The sequence below is a fragment of the Pyrgilauda ruficollis genome, unplaced genomic scaffold, assembly GCF_017590135.1.
Source record: "Pyrgilauda ruficollis isolate IOZ18807 unplaced genomic scaffold, ASM1759013v1 scaffold6, whole genome shotgun sequence".
Lineage (NCBI taxonomy): Eukaryota > Metazoa > Chordata > Aves > Passeriformes > Passeridae > Pyrgilauda > Pyrgilauda ruficollis.
Genome location: NW_024527710.1, coordinates 7,412,296 through 7,429,422, shown reverse-complemented (window position 1 = coordinate 7,429,422; position 17,127 = coordinate 7,412,296). Strand labels below are relative to the sequence as shown.

At 39.5% G+C, this 17,127-nt stretch overlaps 1 protein-coding gene across 3 annotated transcripts in view; it reads right to left on the bottom strand.

Moving 5' to 3' along the window:
- The window catches only part of ADGRL4 (adhesion G protein-coupled receptor L4), a 73,416-nt gene extending 57,847 nt beyond the window's left edge, over positions 1-15,569 (bottom strand). The window contains exons 1-3 of one of the 3 annotated variants that reach the window (XM_041483136.1): positions 15,473-15,569; positions 14,944-15,004; positions 13,290-13,439 (exon numbers count right to left, since the gene is read on the bottom strand). In XM_041483136.1, the coding sequence (XP_041339070.1) occupies positions 13,290-13,439; positions 14,944-15,004; positions 15,473-15,496 (235 nt within the window). In that variant the 5' untranslated portion in view covers positions 15,497-15,569. Of the gene's footprint in view, positions 1-13,289; positions 13,440-14,943; positions 15,404-15,472 lie in introns of those variants that run through there. The other 2 variants (XM_041483134.1, XM_041483135.1) reach the window with 2 other exon arrangements.
- Between the last annotated feature and the right edge of the window lie 1,558 nt (positions 15,570-17,127).

The following is a 17,127-nucleotide window of genomic DNA, read 5'->3' as shown; positions in this document are numbered from 1 at the left end:
GTGTATGTAACACACACAAAAGTCTTTTCAGGCTGCTTTAAGTCATGACAGAGGACAACTTCAGCAAAGGAACAAAAACCATGCCTAGCTCCAAGCGCAAATCCCAAATGTTTGAGGAGCCGATAAGAGATGATTTTAATCCACCTTTTGAAATACCTATCACTGCTAGTGGCTTCTATTTTTTTTCATATAAGTATTGCTGAAGAGACTACTTAGAGAGCAAGATTAAAAATTTCCAGGTGTTTAGTTGCAGTACTATCCAAGTAAATACAAATTTTACTTTTATGCAATGCAATTACTTGCATGACATAAAACACTAATGTGTGGATGCTTTATTTTTTAAGTGAAGGTTACACCTAAAAATTCTTAGGACTGGCAAGGGGAAAAATACCTGGGCCTGAATCTCATTTGATTAAAATTTGTATCGTGACTTTAAATTTAGAGAATGCCTTTCAAATATGATAAAAAGTGTTTTTAATGAGTTATCTTATAATTTTTTCTCTTTTCTCAAGAATTTAACACATCTTTTCAGTAGAATATTTGTAGAGACTCTTTCTTTCTCCAAAGTTTCTACAGAAGTTAAACACAAATTTGCCTAGAAAAGTCATGTTGAGCTAGTTTCTGGCAGCAATCTGGCAGCATCTTTATGTCTGCACAGCACTGTGATTATCTCACAAATTCACAATACTTTAATTCTGAACCCTACTATTTTCCATAGAGGCAATATCTTCAGTGCTAGTCTGAATGCTCTGAATGTTAAGTGTCTGGCTCTGGCTGGATTCCCTACATTTTTTGTCTGTGAACACGTAGCACATGGCTCTTGATTACTACTTTTAAATTGATCTGTGTCTGCTATGAAAATATATTGCTTCATAAAAGTCTTTCAGGGTATCAGCTTCCAAATTAATGATTTTTCTCTCAAGCTCTGACTTTGAGAGCTTACAGTACAGAATCATGCAGTCCAGCTACTTGAATCAAATTGAAATCCATCCATCTGCAATTCAGATCCAAATTCTTTCAGTGCTCTTGGCTCATCTCTAGGTAAAGAGCAGCTGTTGTCCTGTTAAAGTGACTGTAAATAATTCTAACTTCAAGCTTCAGCAGTGAAATGCACTGGGGACTGCTTAATCCCCAGGATGTTCCTGGGTTTGGTCTTCAGCTGGTGCAAGCTGCACACTGGGGCTGCAGTGGTGCTGCTTTGCAGGGTCTGACCCTGGCAGAGCCAGTGCCCAGCAGTGCCAGGCCAGTGTCCCCTCCTGAGCCAGAAACCCTGCCTTGGGCTAATTTCACAGGGTGCTTGCACCCCTGGACACAGGTGAGGAGGGGAAAAAAGCTAGAGTTTCTTTCTCTCACTGTTTTCTCCTTTTTCGTGCCAAATAAGCCTGTCACTGTGCTTTTTAGGGGCTACATGTCTTCTGCAACACAAACAGTACAGCACCAGAGAAAGGCTTGTTTACAGCAGAGATTCAGTAAAGTGTTTAAAGGAAGAATTTTCCAGTAAAAAGAGATAGGCCCTAACCAAGAAGGAAGGTACTTGTTAAAGCAACTCTATCAGAATAGCAGATGAATCACAATGTGATATAGCACTATTTGAAAGGATGTTTTGAATGGAGCTGTCAGCAAGTATTTTAATAGCAAGTCTTCAATTTCTGCTTTATGGGGTTTTTAACCACCAAGAAGAAAACATAAGTAACAAGGAGGGATTTAGGAATTGTTTAGTGTTTGGCTGTTCAAAGACAGAAAAGAGCCCTCCACATGCATTGCAGCTAATGAAAATGGCCATTATGGGGTTTTTTATTCCATTTATGAGTGTTAAACACTGTAATAATACAAAGTCCTTATGATTTTCTAAATCTCCTCAATAAGGAGGATATTATCTACTTATTTAATGACCCAATCTCTAATGGCAAGGAGCTGCTACCACCAGCAGCTCCAGCTCATTCACATAGTTCCTCTCCCTAATTAAAAGGTCTTTACAGTTAAAAATAAAGAAATAAATCAATCAAAAACCCAAACTGCCATCAGATGGTAGGAAAATAAAAGGCACTTCAGGGAGAGATTTTCAATTGCTTGGCATCCACAACTGGGAGTATTCTTTTGAAACAACTCAGTCTTCCTTTAGGAACCTCAGATAGAGCCGACAGTTCAAAAATCCTCAACATATATTTCTTTGGAAAATCCATTTCTAACTGTGGCTTTGTGTCCTACAGCCATTGTGGCTAGTGAGACTCAATCGTAAGTCACCTACCTCCCTGCTGGAGGAATGTCATCAGCATCACCCCTTCTGCAGGAAGCTCTGATAAAACACCCGACTGTACTCATCTGCGCTCCTGCCACTGCTTGCTGCTGCCAGAACAGAGGCAGCAGGGCTGTTTTTACCACACTGCCAGTGAAGGCAGCAATAGCCCTGCTCTTGGATTTCCCTTGCAGCTCTCAAAGCCAGATTGTCCATATTGCAGCACAGACTCCTTACTAGATTGAATTTCAAGCTCAAAACCGAATGTGGCTGTCTGCATGGCATTCCTTGAGGGTAATGTGCCATTGCCAGGCTAAAAGTTTCCTGTAGGGTGATCAGTCTAAGGCCAAACCTTGAGTAATAATTCAAGAGCTGTTTACAGCTAATGAAAGCTGCAGTGGTTTTCTCTAAGAACAGAGGATAAAGCTCAGAGGTTTTATAGCTGTGCTCAAACAAGAAGCATTTGGTGGTATTAGCATATTACCTGTTTAATCAATAGGAAATACAAAAAGTTAACAGTTCTTTTTTTCTTCAGTCTACAGCTGTGTAAATATTATTCCAGTCTCTCCTCTGACATCCACCCAAACCCCAGACCTTGTGTGCAAAATGATATAAATGGAGCTCAACACTTGTGTAACCCACTCTGTGTCCCAACATACCTAGGACTGAGTGTTTGACTTCTGTGAGACCAGTGATGCTGTAAGATGCATCCCTGAAGTGACCTCATTTTCTAAAGGCAGCTTTACTATGAGTTTCCTAGGTTTGAACCACAAAGTTGAGTATGATGAAAGAGTTGTGGAATCACCATACCAAGACTTGCATGACAACACTGAAAAAGAAGCCAAATTGTAGTTCTGCATAGTTTACAACTGCTACCCTGCACAATTGCTATTTTGATCTGTTCAGATGAAAAGCTACATTAAGTTTTAGAAACTTCTCCTCATCTCTGCTTTTGAGTCACTTTTGAAGGTTGTTTGCCTTTCCCATTTTCTCTGTGGTAGCTAAGGAGATGAAAGTCTTTCTGTATGCACCAGATATCCCTGACACAATGGGAGAGAAATATTGATATTTTTTATATTGCACAGTGGGTCATATTTATGAATTGATGCATGCTTCATCATAGCTCTAAATAATGGAACATTTTGGATAGGAACAAAGGGCCTGAAACTGTCTGTCTGAGTACCTCCAGTTTCCTCTTGCTTCTGAACTCCTTACAGGCTGATTTTGGAAAGGAAGAGCTTCCTCAGGATCAATGTTACCCATGAAAATGATTTATTCAAGAGAAAAAGTAAGCAGAGCCTTCATTGTAATACAATTTTCCACCTACTCCTTTCCCATCACCACAAGGAAAAAATGCAGGACTCAGAGCTCCTATTCAGGCCTGCAGAGCTTAACTGAATTTCTCTTTCAGCCCATGACAACACCCTGAAGCTTCTCTGGGATCAGTGATGAAGACTGTCGTGTGATGCAGAGATTATTGCTGCAATATCTCCCTGCCTGCCATGACACTCTGATGCAAGCTGTGAGCCAAGGCTGGGTTACCCTCAGCCCTTTTGAGCTTTGGGGATACCCAAAACTCACCGGAACATTAGGAGGGCAGTGAAGATGACTGTACTCTGTCCCAGCTGGGGCTGAACATGAGAAGAGAGGACAATGGTTGTGGGGACAGACCCACAGCTCATCTGCACAGATGGGGCAGAGAGAAGCAGTGGTCTCCTAGTCTAGGATGATTTCACCTTTTCTCTTTGTCTTCCACTGGTAAAATTCTGGGGATGAAATCTGCAGTACCTCAGGCTAATTTCACTTTTAAAAAAATTGAGATGCAGGCACTTTGCAACAAATAAAAAGTAAATATATAAACACGCAAGTCATCATCCAAGCTTATGTTCTCCCTCACTGTAACTTATGTAGATTGCTGCCTATGTGCCTAGCTTTCATTACAAATAAAACATAAAAGCCAGTGCATATCCTGAAGAACTGTTTTTCTTTATTGCAACACCATTACATGGAGCCTAGTAACATAAACAAAGATTAGACTTGGCTGTTTTGAACAAATAACCATTTATTGTCAAGGCTTTTGCAGGAGCTTTCATTTTCCTTTTTGAAAAACAAGATCCTGTGCCAACCTAACATTAAATAATAAGCAAAATGATGGGACACCCTACCACACCATTTTATAGACCATCTCAGAGTGTCACAGTTGTACATGTCCAAGCTAAGGCAAAACCCAGTCAAATTAAGCGTATTCAATCAAAACCCCACTGGCAGAGTCCCTTGGGACATGGCTGCTGTTCCTCAAAGCTGCAACCAGCCTTTAGAGCAGGAGAACACACAGGAGTAACCATCCAGGGGCAGAGTGCTCCATGCCACTGGAACAGCACACAGCAGAACACAGCCAGAGAATCTTTTCCCTGTTTCCTGTCCTGGCACAGAGCCAGAGAGCACAGGACAGAGGTGTCTCAGCCCCAAAGGAGCAGCCAGGTTTGTGGTGGGCAGGTGGAAGGAGAACCCCCTGCACCTCCCCGTGCTCCGGCTGTGGCACCGCAGCTGCTGAGGCTCTGGCCCCTGGCGCTCCCTGGACGTTAATTGCACCAGAATTCTCCATTTTAAAGTAATCGTGGGTCTCCTAAACCCAGCCAGAAGTAATCACACAACAAGCTATCCCTTAGACAATGAGCAGAGATTATTCAGCTTCCTTGTACCCCAGTGAAACAGCAGCTTCCTTCCTGCCCGTGATTGGGGCTGTGATTAACCACGCAGTTCAAGGTGAAAGAAGAATGCAGCTCCAGGCATATATGGCTTCCTTTAACCTCAGCAAAACACGGTGCCAGATATTTCAATTAGTGTGCACCAAGGTCACAAAATCAATTTCTTATCGCCGAAAAACACACATACTGTAAATTTCATTTTCAAGCCATAATCTCTAAATTAAATCTGTGTACCTAAAAAATATACAGTGCAAAATTGCAGTCCTTCAGCCCCCTCCCTCTCTTGCAGCCCAGCAGCATTTTCACAAACATCACCTGGCTTTGTGCTCTATATTTAGAGCACAATGTTTGGTTAGATTCTAATCTTCTTGGAGAACGTCATTATCTCTTTCTTTGGCAAATAGAGGTCCAAAGTGTCAATTACCTTCTTAAACTCTTTCATACACACAGTGCTGAGCTGGGTTTGATATTCGCTCTGCCAACAGCTCAGTCGGCAATTTTTCACAGTCATACACAGAAAAATTGTGCACCAGCATATCATCCTAGATAAATTACACATTTCAAATGTGGTTACATACAACTTCTCCACTCCTACCCAGTATTTTCTGGCAGAAGAAAATAAAAAACAACAATTAAAAAAAAGGCAAAAAAAATCCCAAAGAGAATATTTTTCTGCAATTGAACTCTATCAGTTCAATATAGAGTTACAGAGAAAAAAGTGAAATGAGTATAGGAGATTAGTGGGCTATTATTATACGCAAATCAGTGGAGCTGTGAAGAACTGACATCATCTCTTATGTGTGTAATTCCTGATGATGCATCCCTTGTTCTGTGAGTGACACTGACTTCATAGCCCCAAGGCAGCTACACAGTCTGATGGCTGCAGCAGCCTCTACCATGGGCGAGCCTAGGTTGAGAAGTCTCAAGGAAGTGAAACGTATGGAAGCAATTTCTTTGCAATAAATCCTGCTCTTTCCTTAACAAAAACTAATTTTGACTATACAGTCGCAGAACGAGTAAAACTGACAATTTTGAGATTACCTTACTTTCTTTTTTCATAGAAAATTCTGCTTTTATTCACGTGTCTGCTTATACACAGGTCCCCATGCACATGGTTGTGTGCATTTAATATACATGTATGAGTATACGTGTTCAGGAAATACTTTTCATCCTTTTACTTCAAACCAGCAAGTGAGAAGAACATAATGTTACTGTTGGACCTCCTGGGACTACTTCAGATGTTAGAGACACAGGAAGGGAATCATATCTCTGGTAAACACAAAGTAAGCAAACTCTGAAATAACAAGTTTATAGCTCCTTAAATGAATTTTCCCACATCCTCTGAACATGTAACATATTGATTCTTAGTACCATAAAGCAGGATGAAAGGAGTATTTTCTCAAGAAAGGAAATTAGCGTTATTTGGCAAGGGTTAAAACACATTTTGAATTAAACAAGTAAGAAACCATCCAAGTGCAGATGATCAGCCTAAAAGTTTGGGTAAATTTTTGAGAGAGACAAATAACTCTTTTCTACCTCATCATCTGCACACATTTTAAAAGCTCTATTTAGATGCAAACAGGACTAATTTAAAAGAGAGTCTGGTTATGATTAAAGATATAACAAGAGGAAGTTTTGTTTTTTTCTGGTTCTTTCAAAAATGCATTACTGTATTTTAGTCATGCTCAAAGTACCATTTCAAGAAAATGTAAACAAAACACATTAAAGAAATAGAGGTTTTTTTTTTTTTTTTTTTTTTTTTTTCCCCTCAATTCTATGAATGTAATGAATCCATGTAAAAAGTCCCTAAAATGAACTTTGTCCAAGGCTTCTAAAAGTTAGGGTCAATCTTACAAATAGTTATTGTAGGCTGTGTCTTTGGCCCAGCTGAACTGTGTTTTCTGGCAGTAGGAAGAAGAGCTAACTGTCTGAAGATCCTCTGTCTCTCTCATTTGAGTGGGAAAAGGGGAGGGACTTCTTCATTTCTGGATTTGACGCTTTGGATGCATAAAATGCTTTGAGTCAAAATTTTATGGATGCAGCCTTTTACAGAGGTAAGACTATAGGGGTGAGACAGCCTCCACCTTTCCTTATTCAGCAGGGTTGTATTGTTACTTCAGACATCCTGCACTGCTTTCTTCCTGATTGATGCTCTCATGCATCACCAGGCACTGCTGTAACACATGGTCTCCTTTCAAATTCCTGACCTACTCTTAAAAAATTCAACTAAAATATAATTTGAATAGCTATAAAAATAAATTCAAGGCTACAGAAGCTGTTTTGACTAACACTGTTAGCCAAGGGTATGGCTATTTTCAGGAACATAAACATAACTCCATCCTTTGTGGCTGGAAGGCAACCATACAACAGCTGGTTAGTCCCCAGCAGCCTCAGGACATCACAGCCATCAAGCCCTTCCCAAATTCACAGAAACTGTGACATCTTGCACATGAAAAGGCAAAAGACATACATAAAGCCATAGATCCCCAAATGGCCAGGAGCCTGCTATGTCAACATCATGCCAGCCCTTTCCTAGGCAAGTGGACTGTTATGCACCAGAAAATCAAATCCTCCCAGTTAATTTATCCAGACTTTTCAATTCCATGATCTGCCCACAGGTTTAATCTGGAATGTGAAATCAAGATACCTCAGCTGGCTAACATCTCACAGCTCAGCAGTCAATCTCTGCACTTCATGAAAAGTAAAAAACCATTCAACTGTATTATTACCAAAGAAGACACAAGGGAAGAAACTTTCTGTCCCCTGGAGAGGACCCCTGAAGCCATGGGCTAAGTTAAATATAATACCTAAATATGCAACAAACAGAATATGTCTCCCAACAAATCTTGGGAAATGCCTAACACCTAAATCTGCAGTAGAAATTCTGAATTTGAAGGTGACTCTTGCTTCTGCCCTGAAACCATGTAAAAGCTCCAGCAGAATATAGAGGCAAAGAAATTGAGATTAGGAGGTGCAGGAAGAGAAGGGGAAAGGAAAAAGGGTAAGGAGCATGTCAAAAAGGCTGGGAATTAGTGATCTTCTTTGGCCCCCTGTACAGCATATCCCAAGTTTTCCAAGCTGTCACATGCTGAGTTGAGCCCTGTTAGTGCTTGGCTAAGGCATATCTTTCTCCTGCTGTGCTATGTTAGAGCAGCTGCAATTTGCCTTTTTATAGCTTGTGGTAACTGATAGCAGTGAAATGAATTTAGGAAGTGTGTGGATTGGGTCTTCCATATCAGTGATTTCAGACTATTTGGTAAACACAGAAGTGACATCCACTGATGTATGCCTGCTGTTAAAAAAAAAAAAAAAAAAAAAAAAATTCTCCTTTGGTGAATCAACATTTGAATTAAATAATTTTCTATTGAAGAACAATTTTGGATAGAATAAAATGATTATACACATTGGTTTTACAGGGTCATTTTAATTTGAAAGCAAAAATTCTCTCCATAAAACCTATACATAAATTGGGTGTTGCAGAATGGCAACAATGACACCAGTGAATCCAAACAAATTCAGTTACTGCAATAAAAGTCAATGGTGGGACTCAGCAACATCATGTTAGAACAAAGAACTGAGGTCTCACAGGAAAACTTCCTTTTATAGCTGGGAAAAGCCGGAGAGTTGGTATTTTGACCCTACATAGAACAAGAAAATATGTTTGTGTTCAGATATTGAGCATGCTTTCAATTTGATTCAGTTGGATTTATACAAATTTCCCTGTGTTCTAACAGGGATTCTGTATTTTGATACAAAATACCACTTTGCACTGATGTACTTTTTACCTCTGTAAAATGATAAATCCTCCTACAGTGCACTTCAGAAACAGAGTTACTGCCTTGCCCCAATAGAAAGTTTCTCCGACAGCATAAGTCCTTGCTCAATATTTCTGGAAGAGCTGTAACTATTTTACAAGTAATACTGATTAATCTTGCAGTATAATTTGCAAGTGACATTTACAAGGGAATATTGTGTAGGGATATCTGGGAGGGATATTGTGTTCAGGCTTTTCCTGCTTGCCTGCCTACCCTCCTGGAACAAACAGCACTGCTTCATTTTCCTTCCGTATTTTACAAAGTTAAAGTAAACACTGTGATCACACTGTTTACTTTAATTTCCTGCAGTGTGCCAGCAAAGCAGCAAATTGGCAGTCAGCAATCAAGAAGCAGCCAGCATTTGAAACAGCAGAGCTGCTTAGGAAAGCATCACTGATGCCAACTCATTTTCCCCTTTGTTTTAAAAATAAAATATTGGCTTCTATGAAGTTTAACTTCTACTCTTATCTTTTGTAAAGGATCAAAAATTTTGTTCATTTCCTTTAATTTTCTTTGGGAAGAAAGCTGGAATTATGAACAACACCTAATTTATATGTCCAATTCTTCTTACATAAATGGCAAATATATTCTATTTATCTGTAAAAAATCCATGGCATTTTTTGCATGAGAGGAAGTTAACTGGTCCATAAATCAGTTGTTTCTGGGTATATCTTTATTTTTTATGCCAAGAGTTTTAGCCTGTGTTACTTCAATTAAGTGTATGATATTGTGAAGCTAAAGTCTTGTACATTACAAGCAGAATACATATCTGCCCAAGAACAGTCCTAAAAAGCAAATAGATGTACTATCAGAGGTCATTCTCTCTTATTTAATACTACATAAAGCAAGGAATATAAATACAAAAGAAAAAGTAAGGAGTCTGGGATAGTATTTTGTATCTCAGAGGTGTAAAACTTGACAAGGTGACTCATTTATGGCTTTCTGGAAGATACTGTACAGAAGGAATTTATTGCTCTGTAAGTTATAATTCCAATATATAAAAGAAGCCAGATACCACAATCAGTTATTCTCCTGACTATGTGCATTCCTGCATATATTCTTGCTGAAGACAATGAGATTATGAAGAGGATTAGGTTTTTGTCAGAGTAGCCAAATATGCCTTCAGAAAGTCCAAAACATGACCTAATTTAAAGTGGTTGAAACCTTGTGGGAAAGATTGTAAAAGGATAATTATTTTAAAAGCCATGACTTTGACACCAGGAAATTAAATTCATATCTATGTGTCTTTATCTATACACAGCAAATCCAATAATCTTGAGCTCTCTGCAGTCACTTAGCCAGCTGGCAAAGGGAGCAAAGTCAAAACTAACAAACCCCATTCCTAAGGTATGTTGACATCAGTGATTCATGATTCATCAATAATGGTGCTAGGAAATAAATGTAAGAGGACATTATTGCCTTTTGCAGCACAGAAAACTCAAGGGAAAATGTCTAAGTGTGTCACAGTGAAAAGACAGGGCTAGCAAAGAAATAACTTTTACAAGTATTTAAGAGGTGTTACAAGCAAGCAAAAGTAGAGAAACAAATGTAAACCTTTCACTGTAAGAATGTACCTATAAATAAAAATGAAGAGTTTCTCGGCTATGAAAGCTTAAGAGGACTACCCTGAAAACTAACACTTGTTGTTCAACATGTTTATAAGGAGGAAGAATTTGAATTGCTTGTTTCAGAATAAAGTCTCAAAACAATGACTGTTCTGGTTTAATTGTCTACCAGGATAACCACAATGAAGAAGCTGGTTCTACATTATGCAAAGTTACTAATGTATTGACAGTAATTATGACTCTCACAGCCTATCTAAATAACAAAAAGGGCAAATATGTAAACATAATGTACTACATAGGCTCTTTCGAAAATGCCTGTATTAGCACATAATTGATGATCTCCTTTGAAGGTGACTGCACTAGCATTGTAAAAGCCTAAGATTATTAACTGAATAAAAGTGGGTAGCTATCTCTAGAACAGCACATACACCTGCTGCTTTTGCCACACAGAACAGCAAGATCTCATACATCATTAAACAACTGAGGCTTTGCTTTACGTCTTCACAGCTTTAAACTATTCATGATAGGGTGTAGCCTACATTTCTAATCCTTTATAGAACCTACCCAATTAAAATTCTGGTTAATTTTTTATGCTATTAGAGGACTACTGCACAATATTAGTAATGCACTTTGTTACATGCTGCCCTAGAGAAACATTGCCTCTCTTTCAGGACCCACACCATTCTGATATAAGCTTTGTTGCTTTGCTGGAGGGTGACTTTGGCGGCTGTTGAGGTATTTTACTAGAGAAAATGTTGGTCTCCAGACATGAGACTTGCTTCAAACCATCGCCACTTCACTGCAATGCACCACAAGTACATCTAGTGTCTTGTTTGCCAGAGCTGACTTTAGAAATTTTATTTTAAAGACTGAGTTTTCAAACACTGAGTATAATTCTTAATAAACAATGGATTAACAAGATTTGTGAATGCATGTTTCACTGCACTGAATTTCCTTTAACTGCTCAATAAATATTTTTAAGAAATTTGAATGTAGATTTCTCTAAAAAAATACAGGTAAAAGGGAAAGTAAGAAAAAGGTATTGTATGAGAAAAAAAACAGTGTGGAAGGCAAGATAAATCTGTCCTCACGAATCTGGGTTTAATAACATTATAATAGGTGCATATATAATGGATGGGTTTAAGAACATCAATCATGGCAGTGAGAACAACAGGTATCCTTACTGCAAATTTAATTGATTATTTATAATTGCAGACTTTCTAGACCAGTACAGACAATGTAGTGGGTACCAGATGATGCTAAGTAAGCAAATGCTAGTTTGATTTATACCAAGGCAGTATTGCTAAAATTGACTTGTTTTTCTTCTTTCTCTGCATATTCACAAGTGCAGGCCCTTGACTCTGCAAACATGATGTGCACTTATTATTCAAACCAGCTGACTTTCATGGTACTACAATTGAACTAGTGCAAGAACAAAACCAGTGTTTTGAAGGCCATTTCTTACTTTCTTTTCACCAGTTTGATAGACAAAAAATGATTAACCCATCAAAGCAAGGTTAGCACTAAATTCAAGCAATATATTTAGAAACTACATGAAACTTGAGGCAAAGAAGAGACTGAGAGAACAGTGTTTGTTCAGACTTTAGAAGGGAAGGCAAAGGGCAAATAATAATGCTGCCTACACTACTTAATGGGAGGTCATGAGGGCTTATGGAAGAGATGAAGCTAAACTATTATTAGAAATGTACAGTGGTAAAGCGCACATGGGAAGGAAAATTACAAGCTGCAACCAGAGAAACCTCAACCAGATATCAGAAAAAACATTTTCACAATTGGTAAGACAGTGAAACAAGGACTCAGAGAGGTGCAGATTTCATCCTTGGAGATACTCAAAACTCAGCTGGCCAAAGCCCTAAGTTACCTGCTCTGAGTTGGACCTGCACTGAGTGGGGAGCTGGACCAGATGCCCTACAGAAGTCTCTTCCAAACTAAATTATTCTATGATTTTGTGATTTGTCATTTTTGTGTTATTTTATGCATCTATATTTCTCTTTAAATATTCCCACCTTATAAACAAAAAAAGAAGGCCTTAGAAAAAAGGTCTTTGCATTCTAAATCTTCTTAAACAAACATACTTCCAAGCACAGCATGGCAAATAAGCTATAAAACTCCAAAATACCTGTGGGCTGCTTTCCTACACTCATACCAAACCAAAGGGTTACTGCTAAGTAGTAACTGCTAAATTTCCCAAGAAGCTTGAAACACAAAAACCGACCTGGTAAATGGTTACTTCTCACAACTACTTCTCAGGATGCAGAAAACTGACAAGATTCATTTCAGCCTGCCTGCAGCTGGACACAGCCATACCTAACAGTGAAAATGAATATTAGAGCTATTCATAGTGAAAGACAACTCAAATATGAAGGCGGCGAAAATATCCTTTTCTTTAGATGAAAGACAGAGTCATCCTAAAGTAGGTAGCTTAGTAAGATTTCTGACATTTTTCTCTGGAAAGAAGCTGCAGTAGAAAAATCAACACTGGCATGTCTCTGTGGCATACACACCTCCTTGTTTTCCTAGAGCAGCCCAGGAGCTGTTACTTGATGGTGATCAGCTGCTGGGAAGAGTGGCCAAGTGCTGTGGGTGTGAGGCAGGGAGCTGAGGGCTGCGCAGTAGTCACCACACCAGCCCGAACTTCAGAAATCCTGAGTCACAAGGGAAATTGCTGAAGGCAAGTCAGCAAAGATTAGTTAGCAGCTCTCATGGAAAAGAAAATCTGGAAAACGGGTCATAGTCAACTGAGACACATGGCAAGCTATATCAAAACACCAGGCTGAGCAAAATTTGTACAATTTCCCAGAAAATATTAAAGTTTTTGGCTTTGAAGACATGTTAGTGTAGGACACCGCTGTGACATAAAGTTTAATCCTTGAGCTAGTGGGCTCTTGGGTAAGTTTTTCAAGTGAGCACATAACAAAAAAACATATAGGTAAAATCTGTTTACCTTTACAGACTGTTATGCCATTTCCTGTGTATCCTTGGGAGCAGTAGCAGCCTGTTGTCCCACCCTGAACTTCACACCTGGCGTCTTTGTGGCATGTCATGTTGCAGCTTGGAGAAGTGCAGCCATAGTCCAGCAGACTGGAAATTAAAACTGGAACAAAGGAAAATCAGACTTGTTACATTATCTAAAGCCTTTATTCTGAGCTCTAAGACAAGATCTGGGGCAAAGGTTTCCTCTAAATGGGTGCATTCCAGTAAGCATCATCACAGACTCCGTTGTACTGCAGGTTAGGGCAAGGGCCATCAGCTACTGGGACATCTTTGGTAGTACGGCAGACACCACAGATAAACAACTCAAATGTGTTCTCATCTAGTAAAAAATTGGTGAACAGCATAGAAGTTACCCAGTGATCTGAGGGAAACATTTGGATGGCTTTCAAAACTCTCTAGTAGTTTCCAGTAAAGCCCAGGCATTTATCTGCACTCTGAATTATGTACGGAGCGTAATCCGAACTGCCCTACATGTCTGAGGGAAAAATACCAAAGAGGGTTCCCCTGATCACACTTTTTATTCTTATAAGCACTCCCATACTTCTGAAGTTAACACATAAGCATGGTCTGGTAGCTTAAAACGAAATGTCACATATTTACATCATTATGGTAGCACGGTTTAAAAGTGATATATGGTGTGGCAAATTATTTAAATTTATATTATAAATTAAATATATATATATAATTTATATATATATTTTCAATTATAAATTCTATTAAATTATTTAATCTCTCAAAATATCACAATTACTTTCCCATTGTATGAATGCATATGGTTTTCAACACAAAGAAAGAAAAGGAATCTCTTCTTTTGAGAAAACTTACAGAGAACTGTACTGTCACGCACACCCTATAATTGGTTAGATATAAGGCATTTAGCTCAGACAGGAAAGTAAGTTTTTTACTTTGTAGTTTACAAATTGTTAGCAGGATGTAGTGAAAGCTGCAGAACACAAAGATCCTTCTGGGTGCTGTCTTTACCTGGAGTTCTGCTTTTCCCTACCTAAATGTCATTCTGGATATTTGCTAGCCTACTGTTACAGTTTCATTGCCACATGAAATCTCATCAAGATGTCGTTTTCTTGGAAAAATGAAGACTTCAGAAAAAAAATTCAAAAGACTTAAAATTACACACAATTTTAAAATAATTACATACAATCTAGGTCAACTTAGATACCAACAAATTTCACATTTTCTCTGTGGTTCTGAGAGGAGACTGTCTTGCACAGGGATTAAAACAGAAACCTGTCGATTCTGTTGTCATTTTACTGTTTTCAGCATGTGAAATGTAAAAATTTCCCAAACAGATGGAGAGAGAGAAAGAAAAATACCCAAAACAAATACACAGAAACTCACAATGTTTTTGGGTTTTTTTCAGTACAAAAGCCACAGTGAGATAAAGATAGGCGTTTGGGGTTTGATTGTGGGATGACACAAACCATGCATTTACCAAATCCAGCGGCAGCATGGATCAAGGCTACAGGGACTTCCAGTCCTGTGTACCCAGCAACTTTCAACCATACCCAATATAATAATTTCTCCTTGTCAAACCCCACGCCCTTCTCACCTGCCACACACTTCCCAGAGACAGAGGTTTCACCTACCTAGGAATGGAAGCAGTTTCATTGGTGATGCCGTTGCTGTGCAGCGCCTGGTGCAGAGCCCCTGTGTCAGAGAAAAAATCTCCCTGCTTTAAGATATATGACCATGTGCAAAATACGCACATATGACTATGGGGAGAGCAATGTCCCTGACACTGCCTTTTGTCCCAAGCCTCACACTTCCAAAAGTTCCTGAGGCTCTCAGGCAGGACAGGAAGGGTCAGGAGGGGCTGAGGACCTGGTCTTCTGGCAAGTACGAAAGCAATGGGAAAGCAAAAGGAAAACAAGAGGCTGCGTCTTGCAGAGGATATCAGAGAGGATTCCGGGTGAGGAGGTTAGAGGAGCATGGAGCAGTTTGGGAAGGTGGCTGGGGCAGGGGGAGGGTGAAGCTGGAAGGGGTGGCTGCAGCCTGCTGGCAGTACGGGAGCAGCAGGTGGGGCAGATGAGGGAGGGTGAGGAAGAGATGGGGGAGGATAGCAACTGGCTCGGTGTTTACGAGCTCAGAGGTAATGGTCTACATGCTTCCTTCCACCTTTTCCTGCTGACAGGAGTACATGACAGCCCTGAGATTCTTTTTGTTTGGAATCAGTCTTGGCTAACTGCTGTTGTTCTTACTGCTTTCTTCAGTTTTGAGATGGATCTTTACTGCAGTCAAGCGATGTTGCTTTAAGGGTAATGGGATGTAAGGGAGGTACAGGAAACCACTGAACTCTGCTTTGTGAGGAAAACAAAGACATAGCCAGGGAGGAAAGAGGCAGGAAACTCAGGAACTGAAGGACACCAAATTTCTATGAGTTCATGGGTTGTGTAATAAGACATGTTCAATACAGCATTTGACATGTCTTTGTGTTTAACTCGAGTGCAGCTCTATTCTCATTATAGCATCCTGAAGAGACTTCAGCATGTACTTGTATCATGCATTGATATGCCAATATTTTCTCTAATCTTGCCGGGGACAATGTGCCTACAGTCATTTCCAGCTTTCTGGAGATGATGACTCTCATGTTGAAGCACTGTGAAACTGAAGCAATGACGTGTGTCCTTACAGATGCAATGATAATGTCCTTATAGATGCAAGCTGGGGGATGTGCACAGCCATGCTGCTGGGACAATTGAGAATCTCTCTAAGGCAAATAAAACACATGATGTTGTGGAATAACACTGTGATAAAAGTATATCATATCTGACTAGAAAGTTTTGAGGCTGGGACTTTTGTAGGTACCTGACAGGAGAGCGTCAGTCTGCTCTTGGGAATTATTTCTAGATCTGGCAACATTTTTTTCTAAACTTTTTAGGAGCTATTTGCTCACCACCATTTTACAGCCTCATGACCACTGCTGGCTGGAGTTCAGTGGTACAGCTCTACTCAGGCCGGGGAGGTGTGAGGCGTGTAGAAATAGCACGTAGGTGTCGGGTTGGCACAAAATACTTCTGGAGCACCTTGGTAAGCAGAGAGGAAGCTCCAGGAAGCAGATGTTAATTTCTGATGAACTGCAGAATATGAACAAAGGGTCCAGGTGTAGGAAGACTTTTTTCCTCCTGTTTGACTTTGTAATGGGGGGAGGACTTAAAGGGTATGAGAGGAAGGGACTAGGAATTCGTTTGTTTTCTCAAGTTTTCCCATAACCTAATGCATTGAGTCATGGAGGAACACAAAATCAGACGACCTAAGGACAGCTTTGATCTGCACGTCCTGTCCTGTCCCTTGTGCTGGCATGTACTACAAGGCAAGCTGGTCTGTACTAACTTACAAATCCTGCAGCTAAACTTCAGTGGAATAATAGGGGGATGAAAACCTATAATGCAGAAAATAAATGTTATTATTTTGGGTCTTATTACTCCCCAAAATCAAGCTGAAAGATTTTAACAGGAAGCAAGAAAGCAAGAAGTTACAATCTAAGATTCAGGCCTTAAGAGCTGGAAACACATTTTTACCACTCAGGGATGTACATTTCAATTTTGTCTAGACACCAGCATTCTGCAAGGGGTGTCCAGATGGACTGGTTGGAGAGCAATTTCATGACCCCAGTGATAGTAAATTTATAGTAAAAAAATTTAATTCATTTTCATTTAGATTAAAGGTCTAAGGATGCAAGAGAAATTGTGGGTGACTCAGAAAAATACCCCATAATCCTACTATTGGGAGACGAATGCCTCCTTTTCTTTTTTCTAAAAAGGCGTGTGTTA